We start from the raw sequence: 22,240 nt of genomic DNA on the forward strand, positions 1-22,240 counted from the left end.
CTACGGAAATCTCATTCTCATTTCCTTTCTTACAGCTCTTAGCAATGCCATTCACCTCATGCCAGATTTTTCCCCATGCTTTCAACACTTCCTGAAAAGAAAAAGAAAGAAAGAAAAGAAGACCAGGTCATTCTCCTTCCCGTATTTTTGCTAATTCAATGCAGTAAAACAGTATACAGTATAGTATACAATACGCATTTCGTATGCACCTCCATAGCTTAATAGCTCTACTTGTGCCTTCAACTCGGCCAGGTATGTTAGTACTCTTTGAACAAAATAAAACGAAATCAGTCGACGTTTGATTGCAGTAATTGCTCTAATTTAACTTTCTTTCTGCTCTCTTCTTTTTGTCAGCCACATGGTAAAGTTGCTTCCAGGTCTCAGTCATGTTCCATTGATCAAAAGTTTCCAAGGCGGTGGAACTCCACAACAAGAAGGAGTTGAACAAGGTTATCACTGACTTTGATGGTCGAGATATGCTGCACTGCAGAATGGGAGTCACGTCCCGAACTCTTGGCAATAACCGACGTGGAACTGAATGAGGCGAACAGCGTCCCATATCAACTGTTTCCACGAACAGCTAGACTGGAAGCTTCGATTCGACATTCAAACGAAATGGATGAAGCGACGTCTATCCAAATGTCAAGCCGGGCTAACCGGGAAGAGCGCGATAATAACAGGTCATCTATTTGTAACCGTGATCTGGGTCGCCACCCCGTCCATCGCGGTGGCTCCGTTCTTTACAATTTGACCGAACGAGAGACAGATTTTGTTTCGCTTTCGCTGTGTATCACACGCTGCGCGCACCAAATTCCTTTGTCGATGTGCCTCTGAGAACGATGACTAAACCGGATCCAGTGAATTGCGCGCTCGTCTCCTCTTCCCGTTTACCGGAGGTCACGGAATAATTTGACAGCTCCGTGTTCAGCGTGTGTAAGATAAAAAAATAAGGTAGAGAGAAAAACAGGGCGCGAACGTAGGAGAGAAGTAGCTGGAGTGAATTAAACTTTCTCATTTCTTACCTTAAGGGACGCCTATAGATTAACGATGTCATTCGATACATCGTGGCGGAAGAAGTTCTCCTTATAGGATCGCGCGTTCGTTTCTGTCCTGCGATTGGCCCAAGGCTGATCGTTTCTCGTGAAAGAGGAGCTTTTCCTGCACGCGCGATCACGAGCTTCCTCTTCCTTATGTTGCAGGCAGAGTATTCTTTCAGACGCGTTTTTGTTCGCAATATGAAAACCTTCAAGAGCCCACAACACAAAAAGTCTGCATAAAAAAGAATCTTACACTGGAACTGTTAGTGAGAACAGGCGCTATTCAGTGGTGTGGTTGAATACACTGTTAGTGAAGGTGCCCGGCCAGTGACAAACAGATCTAAGAAGCAAACAAAAACCTAAGTGAATTTTTATTACTTATCGTCACACCTCTGCGAGCTAACCTGTTTTCCTTCCTCCTTTCTTTTTTTTCTTTCTTTAGATGAATATAACTAATGATTAAAACTTTAAAAGTTGAGCTCGCTCTGTTCATAACGTGAGTTTTCTCGCACAGTCCCTTCTTGATTCGAGATGGGTGATATGACGATAAAAGCGGTACGTAGAGGTGAAAAAAAAAAAACGTCAAGTTATCCCTCGACGTATATACATTGTACAAAACGACTACAACTTGAAGGGTGTTGGCTGAAAGGTGGCGAAATTAAAAGTTCCAATTTTGAATTTGGATGCACTCTACGCTAAGTTTAACCATTATTCGCTTGCTTATTCCTACCTTTCTCTTTCTCCTCCCTGACTCGTTCGTTTATTCGTTTTCTTTTGTTCTCTTCTTTCTCCACTTCTCTATCGCTATCTCTAGGCTCCCTCGCTCGCTCGCTCGCTTTCTCGCACACTTATCACTCTCCCACTAGCTCTCTCTCTCTCTCTCTCTCTCTCTCATTCGCGCATTTTCTTTCTAAGAAGCGAATGAGTGAGTATTCCACTTGTATTCTAGGTGCTCATGATAATCAAGTTCAAATACGGACGTGTGTCGAAATACAAGCTCTTCGTAGTCTCAATTTACCTCGCTGCACTCGCTGCCTGCTTCTTTCGATTTATACATTCAGGCTGCTGACTCGCTCACAACCTTTGCACCAAGTAACGACCAGCAGGTATTGGGCTTGCATTCTACTTGCGCGCTCTGAAGAACTAAATCTCGACAGTGATGCGTATCCAAGCACGCGTTCATTCTTTTCTATTTTTTTTTCATTCATTTTTTCGTAATCTCCCTGTGCGCTTCCGCCGACCTAGTTTCATATACGCCTTCGGGATGCCTGCGCGTACACTTTCTCATCGCTTCACTCCCGTTTTAATGCCGATGACAAAAAAAAAATCGTCACCATTATTTAAAGGTGAGCGCTGCTCCAAGCTTCAAACCTAAAGTTTGCCAACAGACATATTAGTAGCGGTTCTTTCCCTTGCTAAGCCCCCCGAACGGGTGCCAACGGTGTAATTATTCTCGTTCAAGTTCTCTCTCTGTCACTATTTCTTTCTTTCTTTTTTTTGACGAGTTGGGAAAATAATGACGAACCTACGTCCGAATAATTCCATACGAGCTGCGCGGTGTAAGGTGCTATTTCTGCGCGTATTTTCATCAGACACGCGCCGCTCTGCTTGACCAACTCCGGTATGGGGGCGCATCGAACGATCGGCGCCATAATGAGTCTTCGCTTAGGCAGCGGCTTCAGCGCTGTTGTCAGTCACAGACACCTCCTCCCCCCCCCCCCTCTTCGTCGACCAACGGGATAGGCAGGACTCCAGATGACACGCTATTAAATGAACTATTATGGTATTTTACGCTTCGATTTTGTTGTGCAGGTTATAGGCTTACCTCCTGTGCCGTACTTTTGTATACCGTCGCGCGGAACTGAGCGTGTTACACCTAACTCTCATTCCTCATTCACCACTCAAGTTAAGCCAGCGCTAACTGTGTGCTTGGTACGCTTCATTCACCGAATATAAATTACCGAAGCACAACGCTGACAGGCGCATGTATCGAATTCCGTGCCCGTTCTTGATGTTCTATAACAACCTATAGGACGAGTGTAAAACTGGTGTGGGAAAATGTAATTAATAGCCGAATGCCTCTCGCTTATCAGGCCTCCCGCGCTGTAATGTAATGAGCATTTATTCCAACTATTAACAGACTGTTTATTTTGTAAGGTTATACACCTCCGGATAAATGGTGGCGCTATAGTTCTCTTCGGAAAGAGTAACACACGCACGGCTATACAAATTGACAGTCACTTAGGTATCCTTACGTGATTTTTATGCGAAGGCAAAATGAGTTCTCTAATGAATTGGTTACGTCCATGATACGTGACAACATAACGTGCCCTTAACAGCTCTGCCTTAATCCACCTCAATCCACTTTAACACACCTTAATCCACTTTGCTCTAATTGCAACCAACCTTAATCCACCTTAATCCACCATAATCTATTTTATTCCATGTTAATGCACCTTAACTCACCATCCTTCACTTTCATCATCATCAGCAGCAGCAGCAGTAGCAGAAGCCTATTTTTATGTCCACTGCAGGACGAAGGCCCCTCTCTGCGATCTCCCTTACCCTTGTCCTGCGCCGATTCCAACTTCCGGCTGCAAATTTTCTGATTTCATCACCTCAACTAGTTTCCTGCCATCCTCGACTGCGCTTCTCTTGGCACCAATTCTCTAACTCTAATGGCTCACCCGTTATCCATCTTTAGCATACATGGCCTGCCCAGCTCAATATTTTTCTCTGAATGTCAATTACAATATCCGCTATCCTCGTTTGCTCTCTGATCCACATCGCTCTCTTCCTGCCTCTTAACGTTATGCCTAACATTTTTTTTTTCATTCACTTTACTTCACCTTAATTCACTTTACTCCTCCTTAAGTCACCTAGAGCTAACTTATTCTAACTTTAATTCTGCCTTACACTAACGTCATACAAGAAGCCGATGACGTCTTGTACCATGGTGACGTCTTACCACTCACTGCGGCCAACGGCGGATTTTCTGTCTCATGGGACATATTATAATGCTTTTCATATGTGCAGAAGGGACACCGTGAATGTCGTGGAAGCGTTCTGAACCCACACAGAGAAACACACACAGGCACGCACGCACGCACACGCACGCACGCACGCACACACACACACACACACACACACACGCACGCACACACACGCACACACACACACACACACACACACACACGCACGTACGTACGCACGCACACGCACGTACGCCCAGAATTTGAAAGGCGAAAGCCTTTTTCGGAAGAAAGAGCAGACTCTGTCGTCGGGGGCGGACAAACCTTGAGACAGAGGCGCACTGCGTCAGCTCGTCTTCAAATTTTCTTTTAAAGCGATAGCTGCTCCAGGTTCAAATCCAGAAAACACATGGTTCCGTAAATCTGACCTTCAAGCTCAGTCAAGGTCAAACTGGAACGCGCAGAGCGCTGACGGCGCCGAGCAGCATCTGTGTGTTTTCCGCAAATCTATGGCGCCTACATACAAGAACAGCGCTTGCATGTAGAATCCCTACGTTAATCCTATATCGTGCGCCATCGAGGTGCGAAACCTGCAGAACTATTGGCACGCTCATCACGCCAGCCTCCTGAGACGCCTTCAGTGCAGCGCTAAACCATGCTATCGCTTTCAATGCTTCGCCTTCGGGTAAAACTGGCACTTTATTTCGATAGCAATTATATGGCGCGTTTCTGCCGTCGTCGTCACCGTGAGGTTATGTATAAAGTCCAAGGCCGATGAGCCGGCAAACGCGATTGAATATCGCGTGCGCGAGCGAGGAACGCGAGCCGGAAGCTTGCCCTTCGCGCACGACGCAGGGGCGTCAGGCGAAGGAGGAGAGACGTTCTTCTCTGGTGGCTGCTAGGGTGCATCGATGCCCTCCTCGCCCACCGCTCCGTGCTCCGTACAGAGTGGAGACAACCACGGCGTCTACTACGGCGTTGGGCACGCGATTGGCGGACACCGTAGGGACGCTATGCCGGCGCTTTTGTGCCTTGAAAGCGATCTTCGACGTGGCCAACGTGCGTGCCCACGTGGGCCTCCTCTTCAAAGCGATCTGCGATGTTTGCAGAGTGCGCGTAGTGCCGGTAGCTTCGTATGCGCTGTGCTTTCGACGTTTCATTCGCTTTGAAGCGAGGTATGCACGAAGGTCAATCCGCTTGCTGCTGCCACGATTGCTCACTCCAGCATTTTGACAGCCAGTTTCCGCGCGCATCGAGCGAGATGTGTTCATGTTCTCTTGTGACACGGTGCTCGTCAATTCAGTTAAAACACGTCGGCAGGCTAGTTGGTTTGAATCTATGATAGAATGTGTAAGCGCGACTGAACAAGGACGTAAAAAGAAGCAGACACGCACAGACAGCGATGTTTCTATATGTATGTTTCTTCCTACGTCCTCGTTCAGTCACGCTTACATATTCTCTCATTCTTAATTTAATTAGTAAGCGAATGTTTACAAGTTTGAACGGCCGTTAGAGCTACTATCCTTACTTCGTACAGCTGTCTACTAATTTGCTATCGCAATCGGCGCTTCGCCTTTCGGGCGAAACTGCGACTTTCGTTTTTGTACTGCGTAAGCATTTTTACCCGACAAGAAAACTCCGTCTGTCCCTCTTTCAGGTAAGATGATCGCTTTCTAGATAGAGCCAGCCAGCTGTGGAAGAAGATGACGACGAACGCGCGAGCAGTGGCACGAAAATTTGGGGGTGGCCCAACTTGAAATTTATGGATAGGCCAAGTTAAATTTGGGGGTGGGCCAGCTTGAAGTTTGGCTGTGACCCTACCTGAGATTTTGGGATGACCCAATGTCCAAACAAACGCTGCTGAGCGTCTCTCGAGTTACGAACACCTCGCGGGCAAGCGAGCGCGCCGAGACGCTTGGTGCGTTTTCATTGGGCCTTACCAAGGCGCAGTCAGAACGCAGGCGAGAGCTTGCGTGAACAAGGAACGCGCGCACAACACAGGCTTGCGAGAGCGACAGCGAGGGTGGTGGTGGTAGAAACATGTATTGCCAATGACATGAATGGCGGGGGCGAAGCCCTCTACAAGGCACTTGGGTGCTCCCTAACTGTGAGGGGGCGCCCTTACAAAGCCAAGGAGAGCCCTTGGAGCGCAATCCTTCACAGCGAAGGTGAGATGGTATTGCGGCGATGCGCTCTCGCTTCTCGCAACGCCTCACGCGCTACTGCGGCAGCTTCTCTCTCCGCTTTCGACCACGACGCTTCGCCGTGCTCCCTCACGGGTCGCAGAATCAAGCGTCTTTCTTTAGAACGCTCTCTCTCTCTCTCTCTCTTTCGAACGCTCTGCTCCGTCGAAGCGCGCTCATGCCCGGCGTTCCGGCTCTATTGGTACAGTTGCATTGAAGGGGTCGGATGGACGGAGAAATTCTGACACTTGCCTACTAAAGCCCAAGCATTATTTGCCACCAGAAAGACCGTGGGTAGACGCATATGCAAAGAAATGCAAGTAAGCAACATTAAGCGAAAACGAAGTCACAGCCGAGCCAAACTATGCTTACGCAGTAGGAAACAATTGTCAGAATTCCTGTTTTTTTTCTCTCTCTCTCTCTCGGGCGCATGCAACGCATTCCGCGTTGCACGCGCGTTCCTGCGAACCTTTTTCTCGCTGGTGTCCATGCGCTGCCTAGCGTAGGAGACGACGATACCACAACACTTGAAACAGGTGTTTGAACAGCATTATTAAACGAACTTCTGAGCGAGGCGCCCTATTTTTCGTACTAATCTCCGACCCAACTTGGCATTACTCACACTTATCCTGCAAACGCTCGGTATCAGACTCCAAACAAATCATGCCGCCCAATCACTCTTTCTCCCCTTCTTTTGTTTGCTTGTGTGTATGCGTGTGTGTCCGTGCGTATACATGTGGGGGCAGTATATAACGCCGCAAGAACGTTTCTCCCTTTATATTGCAAAGACAGATGACAAGTCCGGATACGTACAAGTAACCAACAGGCGCACGAAACTGCCTCTCAACACACAAGTATGCCACCGCCTCTCAGCATTTGCATGCGCGGAAGTGTTTGTGCGCGCGCATGACATGTGCAGTAACCTCTGCTATAGACGCCATTCGCGGCATTTACTACATTAAATTTCCAGCTCGCCCACTTCTCGCAACCCCGTCAGCGCTCATCATATAGCTAAAACCACTTAGTGGCCTGCATGGCTGCGTTTGCGCAGAGTCCTTTCGACCGGTCATCCTGGACCCCCATTCAAGCACTCAACAGCTACCAATCACTCCGTCATCCCATTCGTGTAATTTCGACACGTATTTGCACAGTGACGGCTCGGCGCAGGCGCCTCAAAGCAGCCAGTCTGGCGTGACTATACACGCTTGAGTCGCTCGCTTGCACCACGTGATTGACAGCCAACAATGGGATAGGCTGCGCGTGCAAAGCGGGAAGGGCAATTCTTCTCCGAGCGCTTCTTGGCGGTTCAATGTTGGCGTAAGCGCGCAAGTGGAGCGATTTTGCGCTGACTCAACGTTGCTTAACGCGTCGATGAAACAGCCTTCGTTAGGCACTCTGTGTTGTTCTCTCCCTCCCTCCCTCCCTCCCTTCCCCCCCCCCTCTCTCTCATTTTTTTTCCGCTACGAGAATAAAGCAGCCGGTACGTCACACTTTTCGCTCGTTTGTTTGTATTACTGCGCTGAACCTCAGCACGCAAGCACCAATCCATTTCCACGGAAACAAGAGGCAGGAGTATGCACCGCATTACCAAAAACCACTACTCACGCTGTCGATTTCTACTGGTTTGCAACCTCCCGCCTTACTTTTTTTTTTGTTCTTGGTGATGGCGAAGTTTCTGCGTATGTCACGTCATTGCTTAGAAAATATACATCAATGGGAACCTAACGATCTAAAATCAAAGAAGCAAATCAAGTGTGCTAGTCAGCCCAACGGACAGCACTGTTTCGAACGACGTTCTGACTGACTGTAGGTGCAGGCACCATGATGACCCAGTTTTCAAATACGCAGGAGCACTCAAAACGACCCATCAGGTGAGTAAAAAGCAAAATGTGCGCAATGAAAGTTAGAGCTTCCTGCACACATGGAGAAAATAATATCGTCGCCAGATGTCTGCTGGTGTCAACGGCGTAAAGGTGGGTGACACAGGCCCTGCCAACCTGTGACCTTTAAAATTCGTAAAAGTCTCGCAGACAATAAGGTGGAGGACCATGTTCTGAGGACACACCTTCTGTGGCATGTGGCATACATATACGCAACTTATTCTACACGCATCGTAGCAAAATTGGCACGGAAGTGCCCCTTGCAGCGACTTTGCTGACACCTATTTCACCTGTTTCAGAAACTTGTGTGACTAAACTTGCTCGAACTAATTAATTAGCTATCTAGTAAATAGCATCTTGCGTTGCCAAAAAAAAAACAAGGAAACGAAAGTACCACCAGAATTTTTTTTCATGCATTTTCTTTTCAATCTCGCACCGACTCATCTTTCGACACGTTTTAAACTTTTTTCACGAACTGAATTTTTATTGTATAAAACAGGACGTAACGTTCATAAAATCGTAGAAGTTGCTCAAGTTCGTAAACTTTACGCAGAATTCCAAATGCGTCTGCTTGTTCTATTTCGCGATTCACGGTTGAAAGGACGTCATTTATTAGAAAGAGGCTTTCTTTTTACATTGGTGACGGTTGTCGGGACTAATACAGTGGGACGGCGCCAATGTTTTGGACCAACGCTCATTAATTATCGCTTACAACTTCATTAGTCATAATAGTTATGCCAGCTAGCCAGAAGACGCCCTCTAGCTTCCTACAAGCTAACGAATTTCGTGCCGAGGGTTTTTTGTCGCGAATGTTTGTGCCATCTGCCGAAACAACAAAAGCTTTCTGTTCGCGATAGCCTTTTCCGCCCTTTGTAAAATAAACTATGTAATGAAGACAACAATCTACTTTATACTGCATCGATGTCGAACATTTTCTCACTTTACATATCCATAATTAGGGCGCCAATTTTCAACTAAATCAAGGAAATACTTGTGGACACTGTGGACCCATCCACATTGGTAACAAACCCCAACAAAGCTGCGAACTTACACGACAAAAAAAAAGTAGAGCAGCGAGCAGCGCGACGCGGCCAGTCACGAGGTGGTGGTCGGTACGCGCGGGACACACATCACAAAATGATTTCTCCTTTCATCTCTCTAGTCAACAAGAGGGCTTGGAAAAGATGGTTGAGGACACAAATTGTTACACGATAAGGGGCCCGGTTATCTTCCTATTTGGCTCGGACAGCGCGCCGCCACAGAGACCAGAGCGCTCGAGCAGACCACTTTCGTTCTCGACGAAAATATCGCAAGGCCACCACCGCGTAGGCAAAATAACCGGCATAGAGAGAGACAGGCGGGCAATCGGGCGGGCCATTATGAGTCGAACATCGCTGTCGGCGGGGCCTCGGGGCTCAGTCGCACGCAGCCGAAACCTGCAGCACCGCTGCTTGGGTGGCACCGCGGGTACCACCCAAAATACGAAACGGGCGCCGCTCTTGGTCGCTCGCGCGGCCAGCCGGCTGGCTCCGGAGTGAGCGGATCGAGGTGGCGATAGGCAACCCGCCTTTTGTGCGACCTGTCCCGCAGCTGTCCCGTGTGTCTGAGCGCGCTTTCGCGCGCCGCAACAAAGACTGTGTGGGCCTCGCGATACACGAGAGGGGAAAAAAATAACCTGACGCGGAGGAAAGGAAAAGTGAAAGACAAAGCTAGAAAGAACAACAGGAGAGAACCAACAGGCCGACCCACAACCGCAAGGCACGAGCAAGTCTTTTGGACAGGCACGTGCCCTAGACTTCACCGCGCACTCACGGTATTGCTTTCTTTTTTTTCCTCGTCCTGCCATCTCCTCCTCGCTTCTTTCTTGTGCGCGTGCGACGACCGTCGCCGCCGTCGCCGCCGTTGCTCCGGGCCCAATTCGAGCGGACCATGGTATAAAAGCGCTCGGCCGGGCCGTTCGAAGTCATTCTCTCGGTCTCTACCGGAACGAAGCTAGCCACAAACATGTTCGCCGTGAGTGTCAGGCACAGCACAGTGCATCCGTTATTCCCGCGACGTGGCTCAAGCGCCCCATAGTGATCCCTGTTTGCCGCGCTGTACACGCGAAGACCATGGCGTGAAAAGAAGGGGGTGCGGTCACCCGAAAGAGAATAGACTCGCCTATAGTGTAATGAAATGAAAAGCTAACTATGCTACTATTAGAGGGGAAAATGGCAAACCGTTTTTAAGCCATGACTTGTTTCCCTAATTAACTTTATTTCAATGTGCCAATTCTTAGCCTGACGTCTCATTTGCATCATTTACATTCCCTCAGATTCTATTTCTTCACCCGTAGCTAATCTCAAGTGGCAAACCTAGCCATGGCACCAGTAAATCGAAACGACTATTCTACCTTTTCCCGCCAGTTCTTCCAGCTTTAGGACGACGCGGATAATCAACCGCCCCAAACGTGCTCTAACACACATCCATCGCAGGTCCGTGCCCTCCTCCTCCTGGCTCTTGCCTACTACGCCCATGCTGGCGCTGTGACCGCTGTCCACTCCAGCTACGCCACCCACGTCAACCACGGCCACGGCTACGGCTATGGTCGCGGCTATGGTGGATACGGCGGCTACGGCGGCTACGGCTACGGTGGACACGGCGGCTATGGTGGATATGGCTATGGTGGTCTCGGCTACGGAGGTCTCGGCTACGGCGGATACGGCTATGGTGGTCACGGCTACGGACACGTCGTCGCTGCTGTGCCCGCTGTTGCTAAGGTCGCCGCTGCCCCCGTCGTCGCTGTCGGCCACGGCTATGGCCATGGCTACGGCTACGGCCACGGTCTTGGCTACGGTCTTGGCGGCTTCGGATATGGCGGCTATGGCGGCTATGGCGGCTATGGTCACGGATATGGTCTCGGCTACGGACACGCCGTCGCTGTCCCAGCTGTTGCCAAGGTTGCTGCGCCCGTTGTCGCCGTCGGACACGGCCTCGGCTACGGTCATGGCTACGGCTACGGCCATGGCTATGTGAGTGTCTACTGTATATTACCGACTTAATAATCAACAACAGATCAGTGCTTTCATCTTAATTTCCTCCCTGTATCAGGACTATCGCGCACAGGCGGTAAGAGATGCGCAGTAAATGGCAATGACTTGGGTAACACGCAACTCTGAAAGCGTCAACACAGTCTACGATTTCTTGTTCACATTTCTTGCGTATTTGTTCAAAACAAATTGCAGCACCCCCATGCGTTCTCTGCATAAGGGTTGACTTAGACAGAATTGATTGTCAGGAAACTGTCCCAACGCCTAAACATCTAAAGCATTTGTGCCCTTGCCCTTAATTTTCAGCCCATGTGACGCCAACAGAAAAAAAAAATATTTTTGCGCTCTCATATTACGGTATCAAATATTAAACCCCAGTGACTGTCACTGCAGTTAGAAACAATTGAAATAGAGCTGACCACTGAATGTTTTGTTTCTTTCCTCGTTTCTCTCTTTTGCAGCATTAAGTACATTATTACAAGGGTATTGATCGTCTCTTAGCAACAAGTTATTTATGCACCCGAAGCAACATCAGTGCCACCGAGCCTTGGGCAGCAAGACCGGGCGGAGCGGACTGAACTGTGTACAAAAATTTCAAAATAAACACACGCCACACTCCTATATACCGCTGTTTCTCAACTGCTCCTCAGCTTTGGTGACCTGACCCGCACTGCACACGGCGTGCAGTCTGTCCGTTTAGTCCATTAAGTGGGAGGTATGGATTCGCATGTGTTCTCTTCAAGCCTTCGAGTAAGGAACCCGGCTTAATCTTTGGGATCTAAGTCAACCTCATAGTCATAGACATATCTCTATTTCTTTTTGTATAGACATAGAAAGACGAGTAAGAAGACGTAGAAAGAAGACATAGAAAGACGAGTAATAAGACGAGTAAAAAATTCTCGACGTCCAGTTCTAGCATGCAAGATGATTTCACCTAAGCGAGTAGGGAGAGAGAGAGAAAATGAAGTATTTCATGTATGCACAACGCAAATATAAGCGAGCAAATTTGTGAAGCTCTTAATTATTTTGCTTAGTCTGCCAACGAAGGACAGAAAACACCGTTATTGACGACGATTAGATAACTATTGCTAAAATGAACGTGTGATATTATCCATAATGTAACTGAACTGGAGAATCAGTACAGCTATGCCACGAAAAAAAAGAAAGGAAGCGAGAAACAAACAAAGAAAGATACACGGATACCACGAGATATGGGAATCGGTTTAATGAAGCTTTAATTGGTGTTTACGAAGAAAAGCTGTTATTTAGCTACCATTTAGCGACCAAGCTAGAAACATTGTCAAAAGAAAACACCTCACTGACCATAAACAAAGGGCGCTCGAACATGGGAGTACCACGCATGACGACGATAAAATTACGACGAAGTAATGGCGACGATGGTTTGATGATAGCGGCATGAAGACAATGGGATGAGGCCGCCGCATTGAATGCGATAGAACGGCCACGATGGCATGCTCACGACTGGCATGACGATGTTCGAATGATGACGAAGGCCATGACGACGAGGAAATCAGGAAGGCGGAGGCCACAACGACCTCATGACTACAACAGAATGACAAAACCTAAACGACGACCATAGAGCGACTACGCTCAACTGCGACGGTATGACAACGAAAGTATGATGCATGATGACGACGACAAAGTATATAAAGGCACTGGGACGATGACGATGGCGCGGCAACGAAGGAATGGTCACCACGAATTTATCGCGATGAAATGACGAGAACGGAAGAAATGACGACAGAATGACGACGACGGTGCGTTTCTGTAAGAGCTCACGCCGGCGCTGACGTACTATGAGAATAAATGTTAATGGGAACAATTCCGAAACTACTTCAATGCGTTGTTCTGTTCCCATGTTCACCAATCATTTGTACCAGTGGCTTAACTCAGATTCCAGAACACACGCTTGGGACTACTGCGTGCTTAGAAATGGGCTGAAGAGAGAGTTCACATTGCGCTTCCATGTAACTGGGCGCACCAGGCGTCGTGATAACTTATTTTCTGTCGCCTTTCAGTTGATGCTGATCGTGCTACATTACCTGCCACCCTAGGGCGCCTCGGTGCGCGCTATATCCGGTGTCGGTTTGCTCTATGTCCGGCCCCGACCAATCAGACGCCAGTCCCTGCAAATTCGAAGTAAGAGGGAGAGGCAAAAAAAAAAGCTTCGCTTTAAGAAGCATCTTGCAGCAGCTGTAGTTCAGGATCCGGATAATACAGTCGATCACTGTTAATTCGACCCTTCCGGAACCGCAATACATGGGGGGAATTATCTGATAGGTTGAATTGACAAACGGCGACAGAAATACACATAGAAATATTTTCTTGCTCGAAGTGGTCTATAATGTCTCAATGTCGTCTCCTGAATTTCTTGCATGTTCAAGCTTTAGTAACCACTGCGCTTATTAGGGGACGCCCATGGGGGCCGAGTTAACCAAAACCGTTTGCTTTCGCTTTCAAACTAAACGAACTTTTCTTCCATAGAAATGCATGGTTTCTCGTCTGGACTTTCCCATGTGTTCAAATTAAGCGAAAAGTCCGATTAACCAAGGTCGAAATAATGAGAATTGTTATTTTATCACACACAACGTACATGCCTGCCTGTTGAGAGCTTTGCTTACGAAACGTTTTCACTGATCAAGTTCCTCCCTACAAAAGCATCATAAACGCCGGGCATTAAACAGCTCGTTTCGTGAAACGGGAGAATGCAGGGCACATAAAAGCTCGCACAGCTGTCGTCTTAAGCTTTTAGCCGGTGATTAAGATGTCTGTACTAGTATGTTGCACTTAAGATGCGTAATAACGTGAATGATCCAAGAAGTGGCACGTTTACTGTTACTGGAATTTATTGCTGCTTGAGTACCATGGAAATATCCCTGTAATAAAACCTCCCCCGCTACTGCTGACCCTGTGGAAGCGATGTCGACAACTGAAAAACCTAGTCTAGTACCATAGTTCCTAACGACAGTGTAATGAAAGCAGTTTAAGTTAGTTAACATTCCTACGTACATAAAATGCCACTGCCCCAAATAAGACGAAGTGTGAGTGTAAATAACGAATATTTAGGCACACTGGCCCGTTGCCGGGCTTGGCATCACATGTAACATACCCAGTGGAAAAGTGCGAAAGTGAATGTCCCAAAGCATGGCGGAAATTTCTGTCGCAAGCCTGATATCTTGTCGCAACAACAAAGCTTTCTCTCTTATCACAAATTTGCCTAGCCCTGTGGAAACAGTAAGATGTCAAACTTATGATAGAAAAAATTGCCGTACTTACTATAAGTTAACTTTTTTGTGAACGCCGTACATACACTCATTATTCGGCATACAGAGGTGACCGTTTGCGGCTGCGCTAGCTCGCGTAGATGACGAACTGCTCTCGGAACTGGCTATATTGGAATGGAGACCTCACCACTGCTCGCCGCACAGGGTGACGAAGGCAACGCTGCACTTCTTAAGTGTAACATACTTTTTCAGACAGCTTTAGTGCCACCTTACAGCATGTGCGGACAGCTCACATGCGCACGTGTATGTGTGCGGTGTTCTATTTTTCTTCTTACCTTTATGCCTCCCAGCAGTGCGCACTTTCCTGTGGGCACAGAACAGACACAGACCAGACTTTCTCCGTGTTTGATTTCGCTGGTTTTGTCTTTCCTATTATTTACTTATTTATTTATTTATTTATTTATTTATTTATTTATTTATTTATTTATTTATGTATTTCGCCTAGTTCTGCGGCCCAAAGGGGAGGGTATGTTAAAAGAAACAGTAATAAGCTCATTGAACATCTTGAACGTCACTTGAACATCTTGCATAGGGGCGCACAAGAGGTGCGTCAAAGATAGCATATAATAACACAAAAGAAAAAATTAAGACAGAGCGCATCTCACGATGACTGTAAATGGTAACGCGAATGACAACCGAGCAATGCAGCGACAGATCAGATTCCTGAATTCACGTTTATTTAACACATGTAATGGTCATTACGAGATCTCTTGAAAATGAAAGACAGGATCTCTGCACAGCTCTCAGACAGTTAGATAGAAAACCGTTCACCTTGAACAAGATCTTGGGACCACGAGCTCGCATATCGCAGCTACAAAAGGCCACAAAAGCGCTGCTGCCACATTTGAAGGCTACAGGACTGAGTCAGCGCATGTGATCCGGACTGAGTGACTGAACGATATCCCCAGTGGACTTTCTCTTCTTTTATTCTTTCCATCCCCTTTTCCCTTTCCCCAGTGTAGGGTAGCCAACCGGGCTCAGCCCTGGTTAACCCTCCTACCTTTCATTTATCATTTGCTCTCTCTATCTCTCTCTCTTCATTGAAACGGCCATATACCTCATAATCTGATATCGTCCCCCGTTGCTATGGTACTCGCTTGTCAAGGCGGCCCATGAGCATGAAGGCACGACGACGACATAATGACGCCGACGCAGTAACGATGGATCGACGAAGATGGAACATTAATCGAACGATAAAGGCGCATAACGATGACAACATTGAGATGTCGTTATTTAAATTATGACGACGGTATAACGACGACGTGAGGACAAGAGATGATGAAGACTGTATGGAGACGATGGCGTGACGACGACGTTATGACGACAACAGAAAGAAGAAGCGCCACCAAGGCGGCATGACGATGATGGTATGATGACGAATCCATGATAGCGTCTGTGTGACGACGACGCAATGATGACGATGGTATGACAGCGCGGTGGCGTAATCACGATTGAATGAGGACAGCACGATTACTATAGAATGACGAACAAGGAATGACGTCGACGGATCGACGAAGGTGGTATGACGACGACCGCACGACGACGCCATGATGGGGTGGGACGTCGAAGCTATAATATGGCGATGAAGCGTCCGCGACGACACTATGACAACGAACGCATGACGACGACTGCATGAAGACGGTGCTGTGACAATTATGGCATGACAATGGTATGAGGACAATAGAATAACGATTAGTGTGTGACGACAAATGGCATGACGATGACCGTATCACGAAACCTGTATGATCATGATGGCGTGACGACGATGGTATTGCGATAGTCGGATGAGGAAGCCGGAGTGACGATGATGACACGACCCCGAGAGCATTACGACGGTCTGACAATGGAGGTATTCAAGCGACCGTCTGACGATGATGGCTTGGCAAAAGCGGCACAATTGCGAAAGATTGGCGACAGTATGATTACAATACAATGACGAAGAAAGATTGACGCCGACTGAACTAGAAAGGCTGTATGACGACTGCATGACGACTACGGGATGACGTCGACTGCGTGACGACTATTGGAGGAGGTTACTGAATTGATAAGAATGATAAAACGACAGCGTCACAACGAAGGCATGACGACGATGGCGTGATGACGACGGCAAGACGAGAGTCAGATGACAAAGTTGGAATGACTACGACGCAGTTACCACAACAGCCTCACGGCCCCGAACACATACCCAGTGGGCCAAGCTATTAGACAACTTGAACCACTGGGTCGGAATAGAAGCAATGACGACGGTAGTATGACGAGAGTCAGATCAAGAAACTGGAATTACGACAATGGAACGACCACGATGGCATCGCGACGGCGCTGTGACAACGAATGCATGTTGAGTGTGTGACAACAATGGCGCGACGACGACGGCATTACGAGAGTTCGATGACAAAGCTGGCATGACGGCGATGCAACGACCACGACGGCATCATGACCACGAGGACATACCTAGTGGCCCAAGCTCTTAGACAACTTGGGCCACTGGGTTGGGATAGAAGACGTGGCGACGAAGGCCAGTAGACTAAGATATCATGAAGCTAGAATGACGATTATGGAACGACCACGGCGCATCACGACCAGGAGCACACACCTAGTACCCTCAAGCAGGTAGATAACTTGGTCCACTTGGTCGTAGTAAAAATGAATGAATGAATGAATGAATGAATGAATGAATGAATGAATGAATGAATGAATGAATGAATGAATGAATGAATGAATGAATGAATGAATGAATAGATAGATAGATAGATAGATAGATAGATAGATAGATAGATAGATAGATAGATAGATAGATAGATAGATAGATAGATAGATAGATAGATAGATAGATAGATAGATAGATAGATAGATAGATAGATAGATAGATAGATAGATAGATAGATAGATAGATAGATAGATAGATAGATAGATAGATAGATAGATAGATAGATAGATAGATAGATAGATAGATAGATAGATAGATAGATAGATAGATAGATAGATAGATAGATAGATAGATAGATAGATAGATAGATAGATAGATAGATAGATAGATAGATAGATAGATAGATAGATGACGGCGATGCAACGACCACGACGGCATCATGACCACGAGGACATACCTAGTGGCCCAAGCTCTTAGACAACTTGGGCCACTGGGTTGGGATAGAAGACGTGGCGACGAAGGCCAGTAGACTAAGATATCATGAAGCGTGGAGGCATTGGATTGGATAGATAGATAGATAGATAGATTCTCGATTTGGATCTCGAGAAAGCGTTCGATAACCTCTCTCACCAATACATTGGGGACACCATTTCCGAACTCAACCTCGGAGCTAGATTCCACGCGTACGTCAGGTCATTCTTGGATAACAGGATGGTTACGCTCTCGCTCGGGAGCAGGGGCACCCCCCAAGGCTCGGTCATCTCCCCTATGCCTTTCAACCTTGCCATGGCGGGACTTGCTGAGAAACTCGGACAGATCCACGGGCTCTAGCGCACCATATACGCAGATGACATCACCATGTGGGTCTCCAAAGGAACCCTGGGCATGATGCAGGACATCTTGCAAGAAGCAATCTACACCGTAGAGGAATTTCTCATTGCCACAGGACTCAGGTGCTCGCCTAGCAAGTCGGAGCTGCTCGTATGCAGACCCGCGCAGAAGGTCCGCTGGCCATACTCGTCAGACTTCGGTTATAATCAGGAAATTACCGTAGGAACCAATTCGGGACACGCCATACCATGCGTCGACCAAATCAGGGTCCTGGCTGTGATCGTAGAGAGTAAAGACGTCAATGCCTCTACGGTTCAGAAGCTCATCATCAAGACATCCTTACCAAGGTATGCTTACTACGGCTGCGCAATTAAGATAGACGTCCCGTATGACGGTAATTTGGGCAACCGTCCATCGCAACGAAAGATTAGGTCATCCAATGAAGCGTTTTATTTCTGTGATGCTGTTGGGAAACATGTAACTATGTGTGACAAAGCGAGTGGCAGGATTCTGAATTGCTTCTAGGCAGGCAACAATATTTTGAGTGGGTAGGTCCCAAACACGGCTAGCACACTTCAGATAGGCCGACTATGCGATAAAAGTAAGCCTTCCTTTGCGTCTTGAGGCGCGCATCTAACATTTCTGGGATGAAGTTAACAGCGCGCGCTGCTTTGGAAGTTGTTGCTTCTATGTAGCGATTCCAAGTTACATCTGAGGAAAAGGTTACATCTAAATATTTTGCTTCAGTTGTTGGTGGGTTAGGCTAAATATTGAAATGGTATTGGACTGGAAGTGATATCCGTTTTGTAGAGAAACAGCTGTATTTGCATTTAGCTATGTTTCAAGGCACATACCATGTGTTGCATCAAATATATATCTTGTCGAAGTCAGATTGAACTCGTAATTCTTGCTTGGTGTGAAGATATAGCATTAGATCTTACTCCAGCAGTTTCTGGCGCTACCACAAGGCCTTCCCACGCGAAGAGACGTGTGAGGCTTAAAATACGACAGAATATAACCACGAATTTGCGGAACGATTTAGTAGACTAGACAACGAATAGCTTCTTCTCGCCATTTCTTTCATGGTGACTTGGCTCGTACTTGATCGCGTTGTCGCGTTGTCACTAAATTTCACTACTGAAATCGCGGTGACGACAGCGAGCTGCGTCTATATATTGACACGCGTACATTGCGTATCACTTGTTTATCCTTCTTTCGGGGGGGGGGGGGGGGGGGGGGAGGGACGCCTTTAACTTCCTAACAACTTAGGGTTATCGCTCAGTGCAAGAGGCGCCTGCATGCATCGGAACTCTCTCTCTCTCTCTCTCCAAAGCTATCGCTGATTCTTTCTGTTGCCTATGCTATCGCCGAATCCCGTGTAATTAAATTGTATGCGCGACGCCAAGAAAGTTGTATATTCTGAAAGGCACGTGGGCACCAGCGATTACGCTGGAACCTTCAACAGGTCGTGTAATGAAAGCCGGCGCGTGAGACCTGCAGATCATAATTCAACGCTCGACGCATGCCACTGCTGTTGTTCGCCGTCGCAGCAGCGTGGCATGTGGTGGACGCGTTTCTGCGTTTATATGCCGCACGCCCCCGTCCAGCAGTGAGCCAAGCCAACAGCGCGCTGGCGTTGTAGTCTGCAGCCTCAGGTTGAGCTAAAGTCAAGCTACAAGAGCCTGGAAAGTAATATTCGCTATGTAATGTAACATTCTTTTGGTGACGTTTTTGCACAACAAATTGCGTTTTGAGCTTTAGGCACGCCAACAATTTCTGAAACGTCTATCGCGTTCACCGGTAGCTGCAACTACAGACAGTCGTTGCGCGTCCCGCTTCAGCGCGTACGTAGACTAAAACCATTCGAACTGAACGAGACAGCACTCCAAGTATCGAAGCGTGTGCACTTTGGGCCCGTTTGCAATGGCTCCGGTCAACACCCGCCGAAACTCCCTCCTTCAGATTTTATTATATACGATGTTTCGAAAAAAAAAAACATTCTTTAGACTAGGAATATTTTTTTTTTTAGTGCGCAATTCGTAGGAAGGAAGAAAGAAGGCGACAGGACAGAGCGCCCACTGTTCTGTCGTCTTCTTCCTTCCTTCGATTTCTGCGATAAAAAAAATTTTCTTGTCCAAAGAATTTTTCACCAACCAGCCACACTTTTGCAAGAAAACATACTTGTTGTTGTGATGGACGTTATACGTTATGTCCTATGTCTGACCATTTATACGTCATGTATGAAGTCTTCAAGTTAGCTAGAGACTTGGACGAATGCCACTGTAACATTACTTCTTTCTGCCGAATTATGGGATCATTTCCATGCTTTCGTTATTGTACAAATTATTCAAGAAGGTAATTTCATTTAGAGTCAGGGCTACAGTTAATTGCGATGAACCCAGAGAGCATGCTCATGAAATGTCGAATTGCCTCGCCGGAATTAAGCAAATGTTCGAGTTTGTTAGTGAGTCTTTTGAAGCTGTGAAAAAGCAGGTTTACCTAGGCCATGTAGTCATAACGGGAAAAACGTACCACGGATCATGATGCAGAAATTTCCAGGTGATTAACAATGGGTCGGTCCCAAGTCGTAACGGGTAAATTAGTGATATCCTCGAAAAGAAAAGTATGCAATCAGCGAGAGTACTAAACCACGGAATTGAAACTTGGAGGATAATAAAAAGGCTTGAGAAGAAGATAATTAGGAGTCATGAAATTAATTAGCTATAGAACGAAAAATGATAGGTATAACGTCAAGGGACAGGAAGACAGCAGCGTGAATTAGAGAGCAAACAGGTGTAGCTGATATTCAAGCTGAGATTAATAGGAAGAAGTAGTGTTAGGTACATCATGTCATACGTAGAAGAGTTAACTAATGGTATTTTAATAGTAGCAGGTTAGGCGCCAAAGGCAGGGAAACTCAGTGGAGCATGGTAGAGCGTTATGTGGTGTGACGAGAGCAAAAATTTGCAAGCGAAAATCGGCAGAGGCAAGACTGAAGTGGTAGGAAATCCTGCAGTGGACATAAAATAAGCTCATAACGATGACGAATCGAACAATTCACAGTCGATGAAACAAATGCGGCGCTATCGAACACTATCGAACACTATCGTGAGTGACAGGCGCCTGAACGCCGGCCAATGAGTAAGTACTCACATGCAAGACTAGATAGATCTTTTTGTAACACGTGCCACGAAATTTAGTGAGACTGTTGGAACCGAACGGACATACCGTGCAAAATAGGGGATGAAATTCACAAAGGTATCCGTTCGCACGAATAGTCTGGCGCTAGCTAATTGGCGTCGCTAATAACTTGTTAGCTGTCCCGATCGCGCTGTGTCTGTTATCTCAAATCATTCTAGCTTACCAACTGGTTTCTGAACACAAAGCCTTAGGTCGAATTCACAAGGCGTTTTCGTTTCTATGGAACCTTGAGTCATTGACCGACAGCTTTCTCTGGAATAATAATAAGGTCGGTTATTACTATGAGCACGGGTGCCTCATACTATTAAGCGTCCATACAAAACGCCTGTTGGTCACGGACGCGCTGCCAGTGTTGCACGCATTGATTGGTTCAAACATATACAGTGGAGGAGAAGGTAACAAAGAATTGCAGAGTTCGAGACAGCGCGCCCCACCAGCCGTAACCCGTTTCTGTGCCACTGTTTGTACGTAATCCGTCTACCGCGTCCATCATGCTTCGCCACAAGTCACGCGAATAAATCCGGATCACGCGAAAAACGAGTACACAAAGGACAGGGGTAGGCATGGGAGGGGGCGGCAGGGTCCTTACGGAGGCATCGCCTATGTGACGGCCACCGAAAACTCTATACTGCGCCGCAGAAACCCAGTCGGGGTCCCCTAGTGGGGGCTTGCGAGTGCAACAACAAACGGACACTGTGGGGGTGCTTATGAGCGAGCTGGGCGCCTCTGCCGTTAACGGCCTTCGAATCCAGTCCAGTCGGCGGGTGTGGTGATGCAAATAAGGCGGGCCGCACGAGCTCGCTCTGCCTGTGCCCGACGAGATTGGCAGATCGCGGGTCTAAGGGATGCCGGGCTCGCTGCCTGCATGCAAATTGGTCGCCGTCCTGCGTTTTGACGTCGAAAAGGGTGCAAAACGAAAAGAAACACATGATAAAATGAACGGAGAAGGAAGACGAGGGGCAATAGCCAAGCGAGAAAAACTGGTAACGAAGGGGAGGCGAATTTGATGTTTAGGGGCGAACTTTTCTGGCTAGCTGTACTTGTGATGCATGCACGCATGCATGCTCACTACGGGCATTGCGGTCTTTGGTTCTTTGCGTTGCTTATGCGCTGTCAGCGCCATGACTGCTCGCCTGAAGGTCTTTGGCCTCGTTA

The 22,240-nt window shown here is 47.4% G+C and overlaps 2 protein-coding genes across 5 annotated transcripts in view; one reads left to right on the plus strand and one right to left on the minus strand.

Moving 5' to 3' along the window:
• LOC135900324 (kin of IRRE-like protein 3) overlaps window positions 1–22,240 on the minus strand; it is a 636,778-nt gene that overhangs the window by 523,462 nt on the left and 91,076 nt on the right. The gene's annotated exons all lie outside the window — the stretch shown is intronic.
• On the plus strand, window positions 9,930–11,722 carry LOC135902439 (cuticle protein 65-like). The gene is made up of 3 exons (XM_065432502.2): window positions 9,930–10,085; window positions 10,547–11,083; window positions 11,563–11,722. The coding sequence occupies exons 1-3, from the start codon at window positions 10,077–10,079 to the stop codon at window positions 11,566–11,568; spliced, it is 552 nt and encodes a 183-aa protein (XP_065288574.2). The 5' UTR covers window positions 9,930–10,076; the 3' UTR covers window positions 11,569–11,722.

This window comes from Dermacentor albipictus, chromosome 1 (genome assembly GCF_038994185.2).
Source record: "Dermacentor albipictus isolate Rhodes 1998 colony chromosome 1, USDA_Dalb.pri_finalv2, whole genome shotgun sequence".
NCBI lineage: Eukaryota > Metazoa > Arthropoda > Arachnida > Ixodida > Ixodidae > Dermacentor > Dermacentor albipictus.